Raw genomic sequence first — 24,228 nt, forward strand, 5'->3', positions numbered from 1 at the left:
TGGGCCGGGCCCCGCCCTGCCGGCGGCATGGCGGAGAGGCGGCAGCGCGCCCGCGTCCAGGGCGGCTGGGCCGGCGCCCCGGCGGGCAAGGCCCCGCTCGCAGGTGAGGACCGGGCGCGCACCCTCGGGCGCGGCGGCGGCCCCCGGGCTCTGGAGCGCAGGGGCTCGGCCCGGCCCCCCCCCGCGGCCGCCGCCGCCGGGGTCGCAGGGCCACGGGCCGGCGGGCGTCTGGGGCTTGTCAGGGCCTTTCTGCCCGGCCGCGGCGTTGCGGTGAGGCCGGTTCTGGCGAGCCGCAGCGACGGCCACCCCGCCGGCGGTGCGCGGCGCCGGAGCGGGTCCGCCCCGGGAGGGAAGCGCTGGGGCTGCCTGCCCCTCGCCTCACCGACGGCCTGGCGAACACGGCTGCCCGAGGCGTGAGCGTGGGCCGAGGGGAAATATAATCGGCAAAGCCTTGAGAGCCTCTGGGCCTGCGGTGGGAAGTTGGCGTTGGTGTCGTCGCTGAGCGGAACAGCCGGAGTCCGGGTCTGCAAACAGCCCTGCAGCCCCCCCGGGGCGGCGGGGACGGCTCTGCTGGCTGCTTTCCGGGGCCCTGCTGCGGGACACCGAGCGTGAGGCCTCGAGCGGTGGTCCGGTTTTGCTAGGTAACTAAAGTTCAGGTCTTCGAACCCAGTTTTTAAGTAAAATACAAAAATTTGTATGTATGTCACAGGTATGTTGTAGCAATTTTGGACACAGAACGCAGGGTCAGCTGCATATGTGCATGGATGCGTTTCTAATGCACACGCTTAAGTAAGCGTACGACTTTTCATCTCTGGGCAAGTTGAATGAGAGACAAATAGAATTTGGTGGTGCTAACTTCTGTAGTAACTATTACTCACATTTTATTCATAAAACTTGTCATGTGTCTTCCTGTATTGTTTCACAGTGAAAACATTGCAAAATAAAGAGTGCTGGTTGAAAGGGCTGGAGTTAATGTCGCTGTTTTATATCAGACGTTTAAACCAAAGAGTGCAGAGGCAGGAGAGCGCTGTGTGAGTTTCCAGTTTTGCAAGAAGGACTGGTTTGTTTTCTGAATGTGGTCAAAACACTGTATTTTACTTGCCTGATTACAACACGCAGTAAAGCTCCCGTTTCTCTGTAGACTGAGTGTCCTAGGCAAGTTGATTTTTTTTTTTAATCCTGAAAAAAATTAGCTAACTATTTTGACTTGTGCATGTAGTCTGTAAGTTTTCTGTCACAGGTGCATTTCATTCTACTTATTCCTAAGGGGATTTTTTAAAATTATTTTTCCTATCTTTTGAGTTATGTAGAGTGAAGACCTATTTTTAAGTCTCCTTGCATGTATAAATAAAACACATGAAGTGGTATGCCTGAGTTGCTTTTCCATGCTTTCTCCCTAGCTTCAAAATCTTTTTTTAGTAAAAGTATTTTTCTCAGAGAAATGTCTTTTTGTTTCCTAAAAAAAATTGTGGAGGGAAGCAGTTTAGCTGTTTAGGAAAATTTCTGCTGGCATGTGATGGGTGTTTGTGGTAGAATGGAAAGATTCTAGATGTTATCCTTTCTGATAAAAGGATGTTTTCATTTTTGTTTGTTATGAATAACATATATAAAAAAATTTCAGGTTCTGTGCAATTTTAACTCTTACGTAATGTAGGTTTGGCTGTTCCCTGGAGTCTCTGTCAAGCAGAGGAGAATGCTTCAAAGAATGATTCCGTAAGTTCTTCCAAACGGTATTTTTTGTATGATGAAATTTCATCTCGTGATCCTTTTTTTTGCCTCTCTGCTTTAGCACCTAAGGCACCTGTGGCCAGCAACCTTGCCCCTGCAGGCGCCAGACCGGCTTGGGTGAGGAAAGATCAGCCTCACAATCAAAAGCAATTTGTCTTTGAAAAGCCATCAGAGGTAAAATTTACATGGTAACTAGTTGAATCTCATATTTTATTAAACTTCAAATGATAAAAATTATCAGACTTTGAGATTATAGTCTCACATTTAAAAACAAATTAAAAACTTGGCTGTGAGCTGAACTTTGGGCTTTTACCAAGCAGAGTTTGCAACTGTCTTGCATATATGGCAAACAGAAAGTTACAGTTCCTCTGTTTAGCCTCAGACTTTCATTGCATACCTGTTTATAACTACTTTTTTTTGGAGAGCCAAAAGAATATGTTCTCCTAAATATTCAGAATGATGCAATGTCCTAAGCATGATTTGAGCTCTGTTTTTTCCCTCAGCTGGGATATCTGTCTTTCTTGTTACAGGGGAAGAGCGTGGGATTTGTTTTATAGGCTTTGCTTTATGTCCTGTCAGCAGATGAAGGATCTTGTGCTCTGTGCAGTGGGAGGGTAGTTCCTTGCTTGGGAAAAAAAATCTTGAACACTTCTTTCTAAGCCAGAAGTGTTTGAAAGGCTTGGAAGGATTGGAGATGGCCTGGGAAGATTATCTTTTCTCTGTGGCAGAGCCCTAGTATCTATATAGTACTATATTTTGACCTTCTTGCGTGCTCAACTCGGTACCTCCTTGCATCTGAGCGTGCCACTGAGCTCAGAGGAGAGAAGCATAAATCCCTGAGACCACCAGAATGATAATCCAGGCTGGACCAGGCTGGATTAAACTACTGTGTTTGTTTTTTGTTTTAACAAACCCCAGCTATCTCAGGCTGTGCAGACAATTTTAAAGTGTCAACTCCTGCCATGTCTGGTCTGTCTTGTGTTTTGCTTATTGTCTGGGGCCAGGGATTTGCTCATCCCTTGCTCGAGATTTTTGCTTCCAAATGTAAGGATAAGAATTTTTTTTTGTTGCAGTTGATAAATAGCAAGTATTGTAATAATCCAAATAATTTAGAAATGAATGTCCTTTAGGGGGCAGTTGATTGTTAAAAAACGCCTGCAGTGGTAGCTGCATTTGAGAGTTTCTGGGACACAGGGAGAGTGGGTGGGTTGTTACTGCTTACCAATTGTCCAGAGGTATGTTTTTCTTACTGACATATCAGTATGCAGCTATAGAGTCACTAGAGATGGCAATTAGTTCTGTTGGACGAGAGCATGCCAGGTACTTAAATGTTTAATATTCGCCATGTATTGTCTTGTTACCTTTCAGGTGGAGCGCAGAGTTCCTGAGGCAGGTGTGATAGAGTGAGTATACTGCGGACTTAACTGTCCTTCGTGTGGTTTTTCTGTCTTGTTAGTCAGTGGGAATCTGCTGAAAAAGCGTTCCTTCTCCCCTTACAACTGCCATGCCTTTGGAAGAAGTTTCAATACAAAATGTGGACTTTCAGCCCTTTTATCCTGAACTGAATTTATAATGGAGAATCCAAGTCTGTATTAACTAGTTTTTGTAGCTTTGGTGTAGCTGTATAAGCCAGGAAGAACAAACGATTGGACATTCTGGATGAACAGAACTGCAAATATGTCTCCTTTGGTTAGCAATTTCCATTTTCCTAGAACAGTCCCTGTGTAAACTATGCTAGACATTACTTACCGTTTTCCAGGAATATAGCTGTTATGGCAACTCAAGCAGTGCTTCCTTTGAAGGTTCGAAAAAGCAACTGCTAGTAAGTGTCATAGTGAAGCTAGATATTCATACTCTGTAGATCACTTACCCTTTGTGTTGAAATGGGGATCTTTTCAGAATAACCTTGGCATGAAATGTGACAAGGTACGGGGGGGTATAGTGAAGTTACAGATTTTGAAAAATAAATTTGCTTCAGTTTGGTCATCTTGGTAGAATTTTCTTTCTAGATGGTTCCTAAGAGGCAAGTTACAGATTCAGCTTTTGACTCACTGCATGTTGTTTTTACTTTGAGGGATCTGGGGTTAGTTTTCTGTAGTAACTTTAGATTTGATGCTAGGTGGGTATTCGTGCAGAGCATAATTCAGATGAGATGTTCAGCTGCCCTCCCACTGCTAGTGTGGTAGTGAACAGTTCATTAAGCAGAACTGCTTCGTGAGAGCTGTTTCTGTCAAGAGTCTTGAAAAATATTGCTGGAAATAGTTACAGAATTTCCCAGAAGCACTTACAGATTGTAACAGATTTGCTTATGATTTAACTTTCCATTTCAGTATGAATGATACAGCCATATGTTCTTTGCATATTGTTTATGATTAGTAGTAATAACATAGTATCTACGTATAAAGTAAATTCAGTGTGTTAGAAGTGTTCTAAAGGTTCACTGACCTTTCATTTGTTACACTTATTTACAAATCAAATAAAAACATATAGAGGAAGCAGAACCAAGGTGCTATTCTCATCACAATGGTGTGCCGTAGGTAATACAGTACGGTTTATGCTCTGCACGTGCAATATGGAAGAGAGCAGAAGTTTCTGTTTATTTAACTTTCTTAAATACAGCACAGCACAAAACACAGTATGTCATCGTTTCGTGAGCTGGTGAACTGTTTTGAGGGAGAAGCAGTGCTGGAGAGCGATCAACTCCTGGAGTGCTCTGGGCAAAAAGAGCAGTATACGGTTTGGAGCTGGCTTAGGAGAAAATGAAATAGTAGGTGAAGCAAGCAGTTGGTACGAGAGTAAATAATACTTTATGATAACACAACTCTTAACAGCAAAGAGTATTTACCAGCCACAATAATTGAAATACTTCTCATGTACCTGTAACTCAGTTTCACTGCATCACACAGGTTGATGAGTACTTTGCTATTAGAAGAATGGTGGTATTGGCCATTTGACCGAAAACTGGATTTTGCAGCTCCAGTTACACTCATGTTTTTTGTATACCTATAAATTGCAAACGTAACGGTCAGGGTGCAGTCTTGTATGGTTGCCTCCTTTAGATTCCCCATGACATCCCCTGTTACGTATCTCTAGAGCTTTAAAACTGTATTGAGCCTTTGGTGAAACGAGAGCGAGAGGCAGGAAGTGCACACAAACTCATCTGCTTCTGCAGCGCCCCTGGCTGCCTTGCTCTGACCTCTGACTGGCTCCAGAACATTATTGCTTCCCTTAGTAGTGCAAAGGTGTTTTTCTTTTCCTTTTTAAAGTATAGTCTCCCTAGTCCAGGTTTACAGCAATTCTAGTCCATGCTGCTCAGTGCAAGATAATTTCTTTGTGCTTGTCTGTCTGATGGCTCTTTCTTTTCTTACATCCTCAGCAAGCCTGGTGTGTATGAGCTCAGCAAAGTACCAACTGGCATTTCTAGGTAAGTGCATTGCACGTTTTTTGAAACTTGTAATTTGCTGTTGTGGAACAATGTGGTGATACTCAGCTTTCTGAAGTCTAGTCTCTGCAGAGTGTTTTGACTCTGGCAGGTGCACATTGCCCTTCCTGTGTATCTTCTGTTTAGAGTACTTCTGGAAATACTTTGAGTATCAAGTAGCAGAGACTTATGCAGTTCTGAGCAGCACTGAAGAGAATTAAAATGAACCTCTTAACATCTAGTGCTTACTGCATCTAGTGTTCTTGTCCAGAATAAGGAGAAAGGGCTATGTCCATTTGTTTCATGATCCAGAGTAAGTTGCTGCTTGAAATTTGGATCGGTATTCCTGTGTTAGCAAGTGCGTGGTGTCTGCGTTGTATAATTACGAGCTACCAAAAACCTATAGCTGTAAATTTGACTTGTTTCAAATTAATCTAGTAAAAGCATTTAACTTTAGGCAGATTTGGTAACTTCAGGGTTGTCCCTTTTGCTTACATGCTATACCTTAATTATCTCAGTGTCAGGACACTTCAAAACAAAACCTACTTGTTCTGTATCTAAAATGCATTTTATTTTACCTTGCTGACTTAGCTGCAATATCAGTATTAATCCTTTTCTTCTGAATTTGATAGATTTTATTAATAGTGGAAAAAATGCCAAGGACACAGTAACTTCTTGTGTATTTATTTCAAAGCTTTCACCTTGGTTTCTTCTAAAACTGCAAATAAAGTTTTATACCAATTTGAAAAGTAAAAGCTTTGACCAGCTGGAAAGAGAAAAGATACACAGCCAGCTGGGTTATTCTGTCATTTTCTGGAGTTTGTTTTCATAATGTGTTGCTGGAATATATACATTTCTGGAAAGTTAATAATTGGATTTTGCATCTCTTTTAGTACCTTTACTATATATATTCTTATTGTGATGTCTTTGGAGCATTGAATACTCGCGAGAGTAACCTCTGCTACTCTGCAGCCCACAACAGCGGCTGGAATTTTTGAATGCTGCTGCTGGTACAGTCAAAATATAAAATGTACATATGAAAATGTAAACATAGGAGAGGTTAAATACTCAACAGTTCTTGTGCTTGGAAAAGAGAGGATAGGATGGCAGTAGTGATAAAGGGCTGTCAAATTCTGAGTGGCATGGAGATGGTGAATAAAGGGCAATTATTTACTTATGTTGATTGTAGTACCATAATCAAGGCTATCTAATTTATCAAATGGGAAGTTGTTAACAAGCAGAAGGATGCCATTTTTCACACAGTATATGGCCGATTGTGGGACACATAGAATATTGTTCATGTCATATGTTTTTATAGGTTTTAAAAAGCAATTCGATGTGTTTGGTTAGGGGAAGACTCATCAGGAGCTCCTGCTGCCTTCTGTTCTTTCCTTCACACCTGCTTTTGGCTGTGGTCAGAAATAGGATACTGGGCTTTGACTTTTGGTTTGATGCATTACAGCCATTCTTATCTCCTTTGGGAATCCTGGAAATTAGAATATTTTATCAAAGCATATTTAGAAGTGTATATTCTTTCCATTTTTTTCTTTATCTTTTTCTTTCTTAGGATTCATTTGATTCCTGGCTTTATTGACTCAGAACAAGCAGACTGGATGTTTGAACAGCTCCTCCAAGACATACCCTGGGGTCAGAGAACTCACATCAGAGAGGGTAAGGCATGTGTAGACCAACTTTTCAGGTCATTTTCATACCAAAATCCATGCATTGTTTATCATTGTTTTTAATTTTACATATTACCACTCCTTCACATGTTTCCTTCCAGGTTTTCCATGCATATCTGAAGAGTACTGCTGCTTATTTTTCAATCTCTGTCACCATGTTCCTGTTGCCAGTTAAATTAGATCTTTCCAAATTAAAATACCCTATCTTAAAAAGTCTTTGAATTTTATTGCGTCCTCTGTCATGTCCAGTTCTTTTTCCTACTGTTTTTTTAGATTAAGTCTGTGCGCCATCCCTTCATACTGTCTCCCAGTGATGCTGCAAAAACTGTGTTCTTTGAGGTTTCTGTCACCAGGATCATTTTTTGCCTCTCTCACTTAAAATCCCAGCAGAGCACGTTTATTTTCCCTTGTCTTTGCTTATTAGTTCCAGTATGCTGTAAGTGAGGAGACTGCTATTCTGGATTTGTTCACTAAGGGGCACCTGTTCTGGCTAAATTTCTCTTCAGTCAGGAACGGATATAAGATAATATATCAGAGTAGTTACTGGACAGGGCTGGAAAATGTCTTCAACACCTGTGTTTATTGGCTTGCAATAAAGGTACAGTATAATGGAGAATGTTACCTGTCAAGCATGAGAAATAGCTACCAAGATAGTCTTTTCAGAAGTTGAAAGTACTTCTAATTTGATGTGTGTATTACACCACAGAGTGCACACATATTTGACAAAATATTACGTGTGCAGCCCTGCTACATTCTTCTTTAATGTCACGTTGATGCTGCAGTCCTTTCCACTTCATCCTTTCCAGTGGATACATCTTGCAACTTATGCCGGTGTGTTGGGCACTGGAACTGGGAGAGTATAAAACAAGCCAGAATTAAAATTTCAGTTTCATTTTGCTATCTTTAACTTGTCCAGTCCCTGCTCTGTCTGGCATACATAGGGATGAGAAAATTGATGTGGTTCCAAGATTTTGGCAAGGTAGTTCCTCTTGCAGAGACAGGCCTGCTTTTGAATAATCTCATTCCTTCACTTGAGTTCATTATGTAAGGCTGAGGATTTTAAGGAGCTGCTTTTTAACTTCAGGTGAATGGACAGTTCCTTTTTGATCAAGTTTCTTGGCAGAATTGCATGATCTTTCCATTTTCAAGCCCTTTGACAAAGCACCTGAGAAAGTTTTCCTGTTTTTCTTTTTTTAGAAGTGTCTTTTGAGGAACCAAGGCTTACCTCCTGGTATGGCGAACTTCCTTACACATACTCCAGGATAACAATGCAGCCAAACCCAAATGTATGTATATGTTTACAGTTTTCTTTTATTATTGTCTACAAAGAAATCCTTTGCAGAGACTGAGACGCAAAAATTCCCTCTATCCTCTATTTTTATCTAGAGTATCTATCAGCATTTCATTTGTGATCAGCAACAGATTCTAGTGGAATGTGGACAACTTCATAAAACACGCATTATGAGTAGATTGACTGAGAGGACATGATTTAGTTGCTAAACGTTGGCAAAAGGAAACTCCAGAGTTTAACATTCTGATTTTGGGTCACTGTAGCTTTGGACAAAACTTTAAATTGTTCTGTATGACTTACTCTATGCATCTTTATATTGGAGATTGTAGTGTACACAGGCATACTGAGCTTTTTGTTGTAAAGATATAGTGATATCAATTACTGAAATAGTTACTTTCAGAAACACTTAGATTCAATACTGCTTAAATGAGAATTTAGGTGAGTGCTATGAAATTCACACACACAACCTGCCTGATCAGCAGCTCCAGATTGTATGGTGTAATTTCCAACACTATTTTGGAAGAGTTAAAAATCTTCCGAGTGACTCGTTGACGTTTTGTTCATGTTCACTCGCTCTCTCTGGCTTCCAGCCTGTTGTCCCATCAGCCTGCCTCTTGGTATTGCTTTGTTTGAAATTTTCATGGCAGTAGGCTGCAATGTTCTGAACCATAAATTAAGTGTGACTGTTGAAGGCTGGATAGCGTGAGGGAGAAGTGTCCCAAGTCCCAGAACTGCTGCCAAAGCGGGGTACCTCCTAGCAAAGCTCAGTTTGGGAAAAGTGGACAGGCGTTATTTAGCAATATGAGTTGTGAAGATGTTGTAGTCTCAAAAATACCATAGTTCAAAAATTCCATAACCTATGGAATTTGTGGTGGAAAAATCGGTGCTTTTTTGGTACTCATTTGTGGAATATTATTTTAAATGGACTTTTCTACAAGCTAAATGGCTTTAGGGATTGGAAGTGCCCTTCCAAAATCATTCTGCTGTACACTAATGATTTAAATCCAGTTCGGAATTGCCTGTTGTGGGAGCCATTGCTGCTTAGATGTTGGATAGAGCCTATATACCCTGAATTGATGGTTCCAGTTCAGTTTGCATAAAGTTCAGAGTTAGCACTCATTGGGCTACTGATTTGTTTTTCTTGTCCAAGAGGTACAAGGCCTAAAATCAGTCATGCATGCTGATCCAGTCTTTTATCCCTCAATAATTCTCCTTTTTACTGAGAGAAGGAAACTCTAGCAGAAAGTGAGATGCACTGGCAAACTTGCATAGCTGGGAGCCAGCCCTGCCACTGGCTGGAAACTGCCCATAGGCAGATATATCGGTAGGCTGCACATGGACACTCTGACATTTCACTCAGCTTTGTAGGTGGGAGTTCGTGCAGCCTAGAAGAAGCAGTGGATGGTGTAAAGAGCACGGTCCTTACCTGTAGAATAGGGTTTATATCACAAAAATATCCGGAGTAAAATGTAATTTAGTGCACAGCTTGGCCAAAACCAATTACCTGCCTTCAACGCTTGATCTGTAGGAGTATTAGCTTTGTGCCCCTCCTTTTTTGTTTGGTAAGACTGGGCGTGATTGCAGTACTGTTAGGTATAATCCAGTGCTTGTGCCTAAATGAATTTTGGTATTAGAAAAATGTTTCTTTGTAAGCAGTGATGTAGTTGGTGACACAGTAATGTTTCAACAAAATTACTTCCAATGCTGCAGGTTTGTAGTGGGATTTCCACTGAATTGTAAAATTCACCATATGATAACATTTTTAGTAATAAATACTTTGTGATAGGAATTGAAGGAATCCAGTCCTAGTTGGTCACTGAAAAGTGCTTTCAGTAATTCTTGTTGGACTCTTCTGTCAGTGTATTTTATGTCTTGCACATACTGCACGTTCAGGCAGCCCAGTTACAAGCTATAGCTTTTTTTTGGGTGGTGTTGCTGATTTCCCTACATGTCCCATGGCTGCAAGCTATGTTTATGTATAATTAATTATTCACATGATGCTTAGTCATTGAAGGGGTGACTTAGCTAGAAATAGCCCTAATAGAGAAAGATGGTATGTTGAGGTTCCTGCAGTGTAGCCAACAGGTTAATAACCCCTTAAACATGGGTAAGCGTGAAAAGAAGGTGGTGCAGACTTGATTATTAGAGGTGGATATTAGGAACTAATTCCTGCTGTCTGTTCCACCTTCTGCCAGTGATGCACTGGAAGGTTTGGAATCAGTCCTTTATCCTCTCTTGATCCTGTGTTTCTGCTTATATAATGGGCAAAAATTCTGACCTACATTGCTTTAGCGTTTTTGTTTTGTTTTGTTTTTTTTTAACTTACGTAGTACTTAAAAGCACTCTGACAGATGAAAGTCATGATGTAAGTTTATAACATTAAATAATGATTCACTGAACTGAGTTGTAATGGAATGTGCAGAGCTGCCGTGGGCTATGGGCTCAGCAAGATGTTAGCAAAAGGAAGGATGAAATTCAGGGCCTGTGACGCTGGTTTTGCCAACCACTGGAGAGTTACAGTGTTGAAGTCAAAACCCCGAGAGGTGATGAGTTGGGCTTAACAAGCTGTACTAAGAGAGCAGGGACAGAGGGCCACGCTGTGACAGTGTTAGGCCAACCGTTGTCTCTTGTTCTGCGTCAACAGCTGCAGGCAATTGAGAGCATGTCATTTAGTCACCGATTGCAACTTTCTGGATGCACCAGGCCCACCAGCAATGGCCAAGTAACTCGGACAGTATCAGAGCCCCATGTTAAACTCCTCTAGCTTGGCCAGGAGGTTAAAAAAACAGGTATGCGTGGGAGAAGTTGCACACTTTTTGTCTTAGTTAAGAACTCCCAGTATTTTTTCGTGGTCAGTTCAAGCAGATTTTACTCTGTCTACTCTCTCACCTTTCAGTTAATTGCTGTGGCTGGCTACATTAGTATGAAAGGCGGACTGGCTTCATAGTTTTAAGAGATGATTTAGTATTGAGTAATAGGCAACACGCGTGTTTCACAGAAAGCCCGTTTACTAAAAATATAATCAGAATTGTTCAGAGGCGTTTGTTTGATTTCAGGTTTATTGTGATTGAAGTGCAGCATATTTTGTTTCTTAGTAGTTTTCCCGTTGTGTCTTGATGTTATCTGCTGCTGGCTTGCTTTCATTGTATTTACCCTCCTCCTGCTGTGCTGATTGCAGTGGCATCCTCTTCTCACCATGCTAAAGGAGCGCATTGAAGAGTTCACTGGCTATACCTTCAACTCCCTTCTCTGCAACCTCTACCGAAATGAGAAGGATAGTGTAGACTGGCACAGTGACGATGAACCATCACTGGGAAAAAATCCTGTCATTGCCTCGCTCAGCTTTGGTGCTACCCGGACCTTTGAGATGAGGAAGAAACCCTCCCCTGTGAGTGTTCATATCACATTGAGAGAGTCTTATAGTTACTAATATGTTCACTATTTGCCCTCTGTTTAGAGAACTTAATTACTAAAAGCATTTAATAGTAGTTAATGAAAGCACAACTTGTAAAGTTCTGTGGAATTCAAGAAATCTGTCACATGGAACGTGACATCTTGAGGATGGGAATGGGACCGCTCTGATAATGAGCAGCAGTGTAGTGGTGCAGTGAAATTGCAACTGGGCACTCTTTGCCCAAATAAGGGCCCTTCCCGTTACTTAAAATGAAATCAGTGATGGTGGAAGGGGACTTTCACTGTGTAAATGAACCAAAGACTTGATACCATTTTCTTAAACTCAGGCAAACATTGTGTAATGCATAGTGTATGTGGGATGAAGAGTAGCTCTGACTGCTCTTGTGAGTAGAAATCTTAAGAATGTTTGCATTTTGACTTGTGTGTGTTCAGATTGAGGGACAGTGAACAGAGGGAAGGAGCTTGTTTCTCTTCCATAAAATACCACACTGTCGCATCATACTTCACAGACTAAACAGAGATCTTTACTTTAGTGAGGAGGTGTGTGTGGAACATCCTTTCAGGAATTAGTTGGTGATTCAGTAGTGAATACTTTTTCTAGATAAAATGCTGTGCTTGGGAATGCTGTGTTTACAAGCCAACTTAAAACTTAGATTTTGCAATTCATATTTATCCAAGTAAAGGAATCACACATTCCTGTGTTGAGAATACAGGCCTCGTTTTAGGGTATTGTGCTTCAGATGTCTTTTCTGCATGTGTAGTCTTTGAGAACTTTGGGAAGAAGTTTCCTGTCTGCTCATGTTGCTATTTAGCCTGAATAAGTAATGCAGAAAGCAAAGGTGATGATTATCAGCCTGTTAGAAAACTGTATGCTGACATACTGAAGTCTGCCCATCAAGAGTCACCTTGGGTCACCTAGTCATAAACAGCAAAGGTCAGAAGTTGAACGAGAAAACAAATAAATAATTTGTATTTTTCACCAGTTCTCTAATTTGTAAATTCTTTGTTGTCTGAAGTGAATTTAATCCTGGTCCCTGAGCATGAGATCACATAACCAGTGCATTATATCAGTGGGCATAGCATGAGTAAGTATCTTTGATGCTGTGGCGATAACAAAATGTCAGCTGGAAAGTTCATTCCTCTGGGAAACTGTAAATGGTGCTTGGATTCATTTCTAAAAGTGCATGTGTTCCTCTTCGATGGATCAGAATCAAAGCCACTTCGATTTCAGTATAAACTTTGCAGTTTCTCTCTTAAAAATCAAACCCAGTTCTTGAGCAAGATGTCTTTTTGTTCTGTTTTCTATTTTCTGAAAAGGCACCCACTATGAGCAAAGGGGGAAATTCAGTCTGTGCCATTCATAATTGGCCGCCGCCTTTGATCTGTACTGCACAATTTCTTCCCTTTTCTTCCTGAGATGGATGATTTTCTATAGATGTATCCCTCAAGCTCTCCTCTTTTTTTTTTTTTTTTCCTTCAGTGCCTCTGACCTGATATTTCTGACTAGCGGAGTCTTGTTACCTATGAAGCGTATGCCTTTTGCAAGTGTAACATACCTGTTTCTAAGGTACGATCCCCATGTGCAGAGTGATCTTTGAATAAGTTGCTATTAACTGCATCCTGTGCCTAAGGGAACTCGTACTTAATAATTACATGGTACACATTACGTATTCTTTGCACATTCCCAAAGCCTGCAATTTTCTGAGAGCATCCTATGACACTAGATGCTTTGCCAAGTGGGAGTTACAAGAGGCTCTGATGGAAATTACCACCTTTCAGGCTGTACCACCAAAGACGTAATTTGCTTACTCTATTGTAATGTAGCATTCACTCTTTCATTACGAGAGAGTTAAAGTTGATTGTAGGTATTTGAAGTTTGATCATTACTTTGTTCAAAAGCAAGTTACAGGAAGAGGAAAGTAGTTTTAGGAAAAGGGATTCAGACTAACAGTCATCACAGGCATTCAGGCTCTTCCTGGTTTGTAATCTGCCAGTATCAGTACATCGGGTTTTCCAGAGTTAGTCTTCATTGAGGAGGGAAAGAGAAAGTAAATCCTTTTCCTCCCAAAATTAAACCTCTTTGAGGGCCAACATTCTAGTATTTCAGATTCTGGAGTTTCAAAGGCCTTCATTTCCCCTCTGTTTTTATGAGTGCTTTTAAGTATTTTGAAGTGAAAGATATAATGAAAATACAAGATGAGAAATACTGTGGTAGAAGCTCACTGTGGACAAATGTGCAGGAAAAAAAAAAAAAAACTAAAGCGGTTGCCTGTGTGTGATCAAAACTGGGTACAAAACATTATGTACCACAAGTCACATAACATCTTGTAGTGCTATTGAAGAATACTAGATCAGAGCCTTCAGAGACTTCAGTTTCTGTTAATATCTGTACAAATATTTTCCATTTTATATCTTGAAGTGTAGATGAACTTATTATAGAATAAAATCCAATTTCTCTAACTGCAAAGAAGACCAGTAATGTTTGTGGGTTGGGTTTTTTTGTGCGTGTTTGTGTGAATTTTGACATTTGTCTGGTAGGAAGTTGATGGCGTTTATATAGGCCATTCTGAAACTGTCACAAAAGGAAATCTTTTATCCTTTCTCTGCATTTTTCCTTGGCAAAAAATGAAAAAAAAAAAAAAAAAAGTTATTTCGGTGCAAGTGGTATTTTTTTCCTGAAAATTGTTCTGGAGCGAGGGGAGGGAAAGGTTCAGTCCTCTGCTTTTCATTTTGGTGAGTACTGTACTGGATGAGTAAGTGTTCATCATATAATAGGTGGTAAAGGAGTGTAGAGACATGCATAGTCCATTTGAATCTGCATCAACAAGCATCCCTTGTGGATAAGGAGAAATAATTCCTACTCAGATTTCAGCCCAGTGCGTGTTTAAAAAAAAAAAAAGCTACAAATACATTTCAGGAGCAAATTCCTCGCTGGAATTAAGGAGACTTTTCATGGAAATTAACATGATGCCAGAAGCTGTTTTACTTTATCCGCTGGAGTTTTTCTTTTTAAGCATTCTTTCTTCTGAATGCTGCCTCTTCTGTTTATTTGGACCAGTTGTGTGGTCGTAGCCAATATTTTGCCTTTGCTTTAAATGGTTTCTAGGGTTTTTTTGGATGCCTGCTTGGTAGTTCAAAGTCTACAGTGAAGTGATCTGGTTTGTTTTATTTTCTACTTCTAGTTTCAGTGAATTACTTAAACTTTTTCTTGCCTCCTTGTTCCCCCTCCTCGTTATAGCTCCTGCCTACACTGAAACCAAGAGGCGAGTGCTTCGTTTTAGAGTTGTGATTCATACACAATTCACACACAATCTATTGGTTTAGCTAACAAGTCCTCTTGTATTTGCCCACATCATACCTGTCGCCTTTGCACCACCGTGACGTCCTCCTGTTCTCCACACAACCTCAAGGCCCCTCTCCCGCTCATACATGACTTAATTGTCCTACTCTAAAGGAGTTGATTTCCCTGTGTTAGATGGATCTTGCTGACACAGTCTCACTACCATTTTTACTATTGCTTGTCACTGCTCAACTCAGTGAGACAATGCTAGGTTATCCGATTAGGTCTTTTTGGAAACTGAGTGTGAAATGTTAGGTCAAGGGCGAAGGGCGATACTTAACGTCCCACTAAGCTCCCACGTTCCACTGGGAGCTGCTGTGTAGCAGACGTCTGGGTGCCATAAGGACCAGCTGGGTGCAGGTGTCCAACAAACTGCTGTGTGAACTGTGGAAGGAGTTCGAAAGCCAGCTGTCAGGTTGCTCTTCTTCCATCTGTAACCACGGAGACTGATGGGTGCTGGGGAAGGGAGTGCTTCACATGTGTGTTAGGTAATAGTAAGATGCTTGTGGTGTTCTCAGCATCAGCCTTCAGATGGGTCTGTCCTTCAAATGAAACACTAAAACACGGTCCCTTTCTTCTGTCCTTGAGTAACTGTTCTAGCAGAAGTTAAAGATCTCCTAGTACTTCTGAACACAGCAGAAAAATAACCCTTAATGTCCTAACAGGCCCAACGGAAGATGAACGTGGGAATACATGGTGCACAGTAGAAACTGAGGCTTGGATCAGGACGAGGAGGAATGAACTTTTAGATTGGCAGGAAGGAGACTTGCAGGCAGCAGTGGCTGCAGAGGAGGAGGTGGTGTCCACCAGTATTGGCAGGACTTGAGCAGCTGTAGACAAGCAGAGAGGAAGATGCGAGTGCTTTAGACCTACCTCACTTGCAGTCTGCTAGGTCAGCTGCAGAAAGACTGAGGGAGTTTAAAGATAGTCCTATGTAGGCAGGCAAGTGGATTATGTGAGGAAAGGGCAATATGACTGATATTCATTCTTACTGAATCCGTAAAGGAAAGAGCTGCAGTGAGGATTTCATCAGAGGCAGTGAGAATAAGCAGGTAAAAATGCAGAAGTATTGATAGATGAGACCACTTTGTTTTTGGAGGAGGGTGTTTCCACAGTTGGTGGTAGAGGAGTAAACTGCAAAAGAGGCATACAAGCAGGATGCAAGTCTGAAAAATACAAGATTAGAAGTTTTGTAAGGATAATTCTCTTGGTAATAGGTAAATAGATAAAGCAGAAGACTAGAAGCCAGCACTCTCCATGAGGGCTATTGACTTTACCCTTTGAAAATAATTTTGCATCATTTGCATGTATAACTGCATTATTATTTATACATTCTTCTATGGGATGTTTCCATTTGCTTTTCTTTATAATAGAAGATGCTTCCACACTATCTAGAACCCATTTCCTATTGCTATCTCAATAAACTTGCCTAAGGCTTAAAGAAACAAACTTAGGTGATTTATATAGATTTGTATTAGACCTTTTCTTTTTCTTACTTTTTTGATTTTGATACCATTTTCAGAAGAAAACCTTGATGGGGTCCCGGAATACGTACAGATTTTATATTCACAGCTTCCCATCAACTCATGCTGAGCTCTCCTCACTTATTAACTGTAGTTACTTGAATTAAGGATAAAAAGAAAATTTTAGACAGTGTACTTAGTGTAAAGCTTGGATTGAATTAAATGTGCAACTCAAGATTATGAAAATTCTAACATACTAAGATGCAGAACAGTTGCCTTACTAGACCTGTTGTTGGAAGCAGCTGGTTTTGTAACACATATATAGAGTTACAAAGTGACCATATAAAAGTTACCTGATGCATTTCTTTCCATGTTTGTTATCAGTATTTTTAAAAAGTCTTTTCCTCCTTAAATGTCAGGAATAAATTTCCGTCGTAAACTTCTTGACCTGTGAAACTCAACTGAGTTTTCTGTATATCTAACACCAGCTCTAGAGATAAAAGTTCTGAAATGAGATTTGATGGACAGCGTTAGTAACAATGTGTAAGACAGTAAAAACTTCTTGTCTAACTTAGAATCATAGAACACACACTGTACAAGGACTGCTTTATCATAGAATCGTCAAGGTTGGAAAAGACCCTTAAGATCATCGAGTCCAACCGTTAACCTAGCACTGCCAAGGCCACCACTAAACCATGTCCTCGAGCACCACGTCTACCCATCTTTTAAATACCTCCAGGGATGGAGACTCAACCACTTCCCTGGGCAGCCTGGTCCAGTGCCTGACCACCCTTTTGGTGAAGAAGTTTTTCGTAATATCCAACCTAAACTTCCCCTGGTGCCGATTGAGGCCGTTTCCTCTCATCCTATCGCTTGTTACTTGGGAGAAGAGACCGACCCCCACCTCGCTACAGCCTCCTTTCAGGTAGTTGTAGAGAGCAATACCTAAATCATTTATCTTAGAAGAATTCCTTTTTAATCAAGATGAGCAAGAGCTAAAAATAAGTCCACTGTTGTCCATCCGCAAAGTGAAATGATGTAATCCTGTGAAATAGAGAACAGCCATGCCGTGGTATTTCTCTGCTTTTCATCAGCAGTCATGTTTATAATACATATTTTTGAAATTTTTTCCTTGTTTTCTGTGAAGTTTAAGAAAACGTTTTTGACATTACACCTTACTTTTAATAGAGCAAGATAAATGACTAATAATTCTAGAAGCTTAAAAATATGTTCTGCATTTTCCATACAAAGAATATGTGTTACAGGTGATTCTGAGTGCCTTCAGCCCTCCCTGATTCCAGAGGTTTAGTGAGCTTTATTAATCACTGGCACAGCCTCGGGCCCTTTGGTATCCCCAAGAAATGCACAAATCCAGAATTGCTCAGCCAGTGCTGCCAGTATTAAATAGCCTTGTTCTGTCACACTGTGACTTCTAGTCCCAGACACGAACAGAAAGTGGCAAAGGTGCGAATATATAGTCAATTATATCAAGTGATGCTTTTTATTGTTGGGAATTGATTTGATCCCAACCAAGCTCCTTTGCATTTTAGAGGATTTGCAGTCTTCTTTCTGTCTGCATCTTTTTTATACCACCCCCTTCGCCCAGTCATTCTTTTGAAAATTGGACTGTGTTTTAAGTCCGAGATGTAGTTTTCCCAGTAGTTGAGACTTTACCTCATTATTTTGAGCTATTTAGCAAGCCGTGAACTTCAAAAAGACAAACGTGCATCAAGTTGGGCCACTTCAGAATTAAGCTTTGAGGAAGCTAGTTAAGATTTTTGAAAATGTGAGGTTTTGTAAAAGCAGTAAAATGTGTCGGATGAGAGGTGCTGGGTCTTTTTAATGGATCTCAAAAGACTCCGTCTACCTTTTTATGACCCATTAATGTTTTCTTCTAACTGCTGGGTCTGCGCAGAGCCCTGTGCGTTCTCCTGAATAACTCAACATACAGCTGAAGCCTGGAGGTCTTATAACGTTTGTTTCTGTTTCAGAAACTTTTGTCAGTGTAGATGACTATACCTGTGCCTCAAACTGGATTAAATCTTACTCTGATAATGCCATTTTCCAAGTCTCGGTTGTCCTGTACTGTTTCCAGCTTCTTTGTGATCTGCTTCTGTTACAAGTGATGTAAGTTGTGACCTCTCATATCTCCCCCCGCCCCACCCCAAATTCCAGTTTGATTTTACCTGACAAATGTGACAAATGCCACTCTGATATTAACAGGTTTTGTTGAATCTGGAGTAATTGCTGCCTTCAGCTGGGTCTGAAATAATTGAGCATTGCCTCCTCCTCAACACTCAGCAAGTGTTATTTTAGGAGTCCACCGACCATTATAGGAAACTGGAAGAGAAGATACTGCCTAACTAATTAAAAAATAAAAAATCTGAAGCATTTGTTGAGCAACTGTCTAAGATACATGGTCCCTTACAGGAACACCGTCATGCTTTAGAAGCTCAGACCTGGCCTAATTAATTTTTTCTCATCTCTTTGTAGTAATTGTGTATTTCTGGCTTTTCTTTCAAGAACAAATAACTGATTTGGTGATCTCTTTGGAAAAAATCCAGTATCTCTGCTTCTAGAAGCAGTGGTACAATAACAAATATGCATTCAGGCTGTTTGCTATATGTGGTATACTCAGAACAAGGTTAACCCTGTACTTGTACAATGTAGAGACTGAGAACCTGTCACACTCTTTTTTCAGTGGAGGACATTTATTATCCACTTTACACTTTCAAGCTATCTATGGCTTTCTATAACTTAAAATAAAAGACCTCTTGAGTCCCTTCCCTTTCAAGACTAATTAAAGTATTTCTCTAATTCCTCCCCCCCCCCCCCCAATAACCCCTGTATTTTGCAGGTGATTTCCTATCTGAAACTTCCCTGAATTCTTCATTTCAGAGAGTTGCTTTCCACTCTTCCTAGACAACTTGCAAAGTTGGCAATAGAGATCTGTAAAAGGCAAAACATATACTGCCATTCTGTATTTGGGGGAAATCCTGGTTTTCCTATTCACATTTCAATATGAATTAAATACAGTGCCAGCATTAAGTAGGTAAGATGTTAAATGGAAGTTGTTCAAGGTTTGCAGCAATTTTTTCTGCAGCTCTTGAAGGCTAAAATCAGAAAATATTAAAGGAGTACATAGAGTGTTATAATACCTGCCCATGTGGCATTCTGGAAGATAGTTCATGTCAGGCATAGTATGATTTCATGAGGAGGTTACTGTTGTGATTGACAAAGAGAACTGCGTTGGCATAATAGACTTCCCTCAGCAATTTGACTTAGCAGTGTATTAGTCTGATTTAAAGTTGGAAGGGATAGTGCAAAGCAATAGAGAGCTGCTATTCCCACTGATGTGGCATGTGTGAGACTAATGCTGTGGTGTTACTATGTCCAGTTGTTGTATTTGTGCTTTAAAAGAGCTGTACATAATCTGAAGGCTTAACAAAAGTTTGCAAATCATTTGTCATCTAGTTTAGCAGTCTGTTTTGCTTGATGATGATAAAGTTTAAGACAACTTGTTTTACAAGGTACTACAGGAAAAGGAGATGTTTTTGGATAGGGAAAGTTCTTCGTCTAGCAGGTAATACTATACCAGCATGTAACGTCCAAAACAAGACAAATTCAGAATAGAAGGAAGATGTGTGTTTTTGCTGAAGTAGTTAACCATTGGAATCAGGGTGGCTACTGCAGAGTGTCTCCACACAGAACTGTTTATTTCAAGAGTGGATGTTTCTGAAAGGTTCACAGGCCTGCTCTGGATTTTTGCACTACATGTAAGAACTGGTTGTTGAACTTTACCTGTGTTGTACAGGCAGTGAGACTCAATTACTTCTTTCATCCTTAACATGCTTGGTTCCTGAACTCTTTATGAAATACGGTAACAGAGAGGTTTAGTTAGACTTCTTGATCTTGTAAGAGCTTCCATTCCTCCTCTCCCCTCCCGGCTTTTTAAGCTCTGCTATGGAGGATTGGCTTTCTACCAAATGCACGTGCCTGCTTCTTCAGTGTCTAATGTTTTTTTTAGGAAGAGAATGGAGACTATTCTTACGTAGAAAGACTAAGAATCCCACTTGATCATGGGACTCTGCTGATGATGGAAGGAGCTACCCAGGAGGACTGGCAGGTAGGAACTCCTTGACACCGTTTGTGTGCTTTACTTGCAATGCAGTTTTCTAAATATGCACGAGGCACTCACATAAAGGTATGGGACATTCTGCTTCCAGTGACACAATTGTTTCCCAGCGCATTAATATTGCTTTCTGCCTCAGAATTTCAAAGCACCCACAGAAACAATGGGTTTTCTTTCAACTGCGAAGTGATGTAATAGGAATCAGCTCAGATGTTGCAGCATTGAAGTTCAACAATGAAGGCTGCAGCCTGCAGCTGAAAGAGCAAAATCAATTTAGGAACTTGGAATATAAAAAAGTTGCAAACGAATTTAACAAGTCTGCAGTCATCTACAAAGATCTTTTGTTTTCAGTGGCCCTGAGCAGTCAGAACATGATTTTTTTGCCTTACCTAAATGTTTAGAAATATAATAAAAAGCCATCACAGGAAATGAATTTTTTTTACGTTGTTTGATTACGTGTATTTTAAGTACACAAGCTTATGCTTTTGTTTTTGATTTTTTTTCCTAATGCCACTTACAGCATCGAGTGCCTAAGGAATATCATTCTAGAGATGCACGGATAAACTTGACCTTTAGGATCATTTATCCAGAACCTGATGGAGTTTGGAAATGAAGAGGCACTTTGAGCATGTTGGATATAAACCCACAGCAGATCCAGAGCTTCAGATTGCTACAGATTTAAAGGAAGCCTTGCAGGAACAGAGTTCTGTGAAATACCTAATGGGGAAAAGAATCGATGTTACGAAGATCTTTGACAATCAGAAGCTGCCTGTGTTATGTGGACAGTGCTGTTCTGTTTTCAGAAGTGAGATGCTGTTAGATGATACTAAACCACAGGCATTAAGTTTGTGAAAAAACAATGCTTGTTCTTAAAAGAACACAAAGCACATGAGAGATCTGAGAGGTACCGACTGGAGCAGCACGATTCAGTGAGCACTTATTTTTGCGCCTTTTCTTGTCTCCCCTTTCCCCCCAGGTAGTGATCTATGTTCTAAGTAATGACAAGAAAGGATTCTTTTATGTAAAGCCAGCTGTATGTGTGCTGTGTGTACAGAAATGAGAAAGCTGCACTTCATGATGATCTCTGAGTATTACTCACTTCACCAAGGGGTAGTGCATTGCTTTTCATTTGTAGGTTTCAAAGTATTTTCCAATGAAGCAATCAGTTTTGTTATTTATATAACTACTTGAATTATACTAGTGTCTAGTAGAACAGAGGGTCAAGGCTCCCTTCTCCTACACACTCTGCAGTCAGACTTATCCTAACTGTTTATCCATGTAGACAAGACAGACAAAGGCACACAACAGAGACACCTTAGCCATGAGCCTTAACAAAGAGATGAAAACCATTATTTTCAGGATTTGCTAATAAATACTTAGTTTCTTTCTTGTGTTTCTTTTTAGCTAGAACTAAGTTGTGGCTTCCAGTGATTTCGGGTGGGACAGGAAATGTCAGCATCTCCAAAAATGAGGCTTGCACTGCCAGATTTGATACCCAGAAGAACTGGTCCAAAGATTTGGACCCAGGTTATTATAATCACAATGTAAATCAGTTGCAAAGCTACCCTAAGTAGAGTGTAGTAGCACCAGGTGCAGCACTCACTCTGGTGCTACTGCTCCTAGGTCAATGTATATTGCATTAAAGAATATTACTTGGAGGGTTATGTCTTGAACCTCTGCTGTTACAGAGAAGCAGTCAGCAGCTGAAACCTGATTCAGCAAGGCGACTTGCTGGAATTCTTCTGTTTGCCTGCCCTAGGTACGTCTCACCTGTTGGTAGGAACAAGTGAGCTGATGGCTGCGGTCTGGATGTTAAGCCAGGTGTGCTGCCCACGTGGTTAAGTTCTCACTGCAGCTAAATGGCATCCGCTGTACTGGATCAAAACATAGGTTTGGAATGTCTTCACTTTGTGCCTGAAGTAGGATCTAAGCATGGGTAAATATTCTATACCTTGTAAGAATGTTGTTGCTTGTTAAGCAAGCTAGCATCCCTCCTCAGTGCAAGAATAAGTTGGTGTTTAGAAAATGTCTGTCTTTTCTTAGCCAGCATTTGCTGTAGTTTAAAATTCATATTTGATGAGAGCAGTCAAGTTATTAATACTCCATTATGCCTATGTTTTAATGTTATTGATGACCTAAAGGGCAGACTGTTGAGCCATTTCAATCCCTGTGCTCTGAAATTGAGTAGAATCATTTTCTTTGTATATCAGACAACTCTAGAAGCAGCTTCTCTACCTAAAGCACCATACAGCTTTTGAAATAGCTTATTCTTCTAAAAAGAATGAATGTGATCAGAAAACTTACTTTGTTATCTAATAATGTCTTCACTTTCATCCTAGTTTGTATAGAAAGACATTTTTGGAGTATATTTAATGTTAATTCCTTGCATTTGAATCTAATTGAATCTGGGATCTGTGATGTATCTCCTGAGAATTAGTCCTGAGGGAGGCAGGCGCTTACTTTCACGTTTACTTTCTTTGGGTACCTGGAGCTTTGTACACATCCCTGTACGTGTCCCCAGGTTTGGCAGTCTTGACAGAGAGTCGTGTTCCTTAACCAAGAGGCAGTGCTAATTTCTCCAGGTATTCTGACAAGGCAACACTTCAGCCTTTATCAGCTCATACAAGCTACATTTATTTACACTGTGTTAAGAGCAGTCATGCTGCAAGAGAGAGTAGGAGATGGGGACTAGACGGAAACTTTTAAACCCCCAAACCTCAGCCTATGGAAATTCAGTGAAGCTATGACACATAACTGATGGTAGGGCCCTGGAGACGGATACTGTTGCGGAAGAACAGTTTTTCACTTACTTTTCTCGGTTTCAATTTACAATGTTAGCAAATTGTGGTTTAGTTTCTTTACTTTCTTTGATCTGGGAGAAGACCAAGGTTTCCTCCCCCACAATAAAACGATCTATAAGAGAAATCCTGTATCCCACAGAGCTCTCTTAGGGCAATACCCTTTTGTTGCTGGTGTCAACTATGTTCTGCTCTCTCTCGTGTGTCAACTGTGCTGCTGCTTATATCCAAATCTGGTGGACAGTGGAGACAAGGCACATGGCATCGTTCCTCCCCCTATCCTGAGTTCCCTGGCTGCAAGGGGAGCAGTTGGCGTAGAGGTCAAGTTTCTTTGTCAGCTGGAAACTTGTGGGTCCTTCCTTCCTCCCCCCACCTCCTCCCAAAAAAGTCACCTAGCCAGGTGGCAGTGGACTGCAACCTCCTGCCTGCCGGGACAGCAGGAAATGGCTTCGAGCAGAGGAGATTCCAGCCCACATCTCCTCAGGAGAGCTTTCTGCAGGGACGTTTTTCCTGGAGGTAGAAATTTGTTCCTGAATGCTGCAGGCACTCTTACAGTTCTCAAGATAGATGTGCGCAAAAGTGAGATTTAGGAAGTCTTGAGCCTAGTGTTGTTCTTGTGGCACCTAAAGATTTTTCACTAGAGACCAGGGCAACTTGAAAATTTTGTAGTGCTAGTATTCAGCTGTTTCTGCTGTTGGAATCAAGTGCAGAGGGTTAACATATTTGGAATGGTAAACATATAGTTAGAATAGAATGCTTTATTCTATAGTTTCTGTCAGAATAAAGCACTCTATATAGTTAGGTTCGATTCTTTAACTTAAAGATAGCTGGAGGAACCTTTCCCCTAGTTATATGGATTTGAAAACAATATTTCTAAAAATGCTACCCAAAAGGTTTATTTTCCAGTTATAAGGCTTTCTTCCTTCCCATGACTGTTCTGACAGTGCAATATTCCCAGC

At 40.7% G+C, this 24,228-nt stretch overlaps 1 protein-coding gene across 2 annotated transcripts; it reads left to right on the top strand.

Annotated features, from left to right (window-relative positions):
• ALKBH3 (alkB homolog 3, alpha-ketoglutarate dependent dioxygenase) lies at window positions 1-23,408 on the top strand. Of its 2 annotated transcripts, none has more exons than XM_087746010.1 (9): window positions 1-103; window positions 1,790-1,902; window positions 3,097-3,131; window positions 5,105-5,152; window positions 6,717-6,820; window positions 8,029-8,117; window positions 11,301-11,510; window positions 20,367-20,465; window positions 20,992-23,408. In XM_087746010.1, the coding sequence occupies exons 1-9, from the start codon at window positions 28-30 to the stop codon at window positions 21,082-21,084; spliced, it is 867 nt and encodes a 288-aa protein (XP_087602136.1). In that variant the 5' UTR covers window positions 1-27; the 3' UTR covers window positions 21,085-23,408. The 2 variants fall into 2 exon arrangements, with proteins under 2 accessions (XP_087602136.1, XP_087602138.1); XM_087746012.1 differs by lacking the exon at window positions 1,790-1,902 and adding an exon at window positions 1,655-1,713 and having other exon boundaries at window positions 17-103.
• The last annotated feature ends 820 nt before the right edge of the window (window positions 23,409-24,228 follow it).

This window comes from Nipponia nippon, unplaced genomic scaffold (assembly GCF_047370975.1).
Source record: "Nipponia nippon isolate SJK-2023a ecotype South Korea unplaced genomic scaffold, ASM4737097v1 scaffold_10, whole genome shotgun sequence".
Classification (NCBI taxonomy): domain Eukaryota; kingdom Metazoa; phylum Chordata; class Aves; order Pelecaniformes; family Threskiornithidae; genus Nipponia; species Nipponia nippon.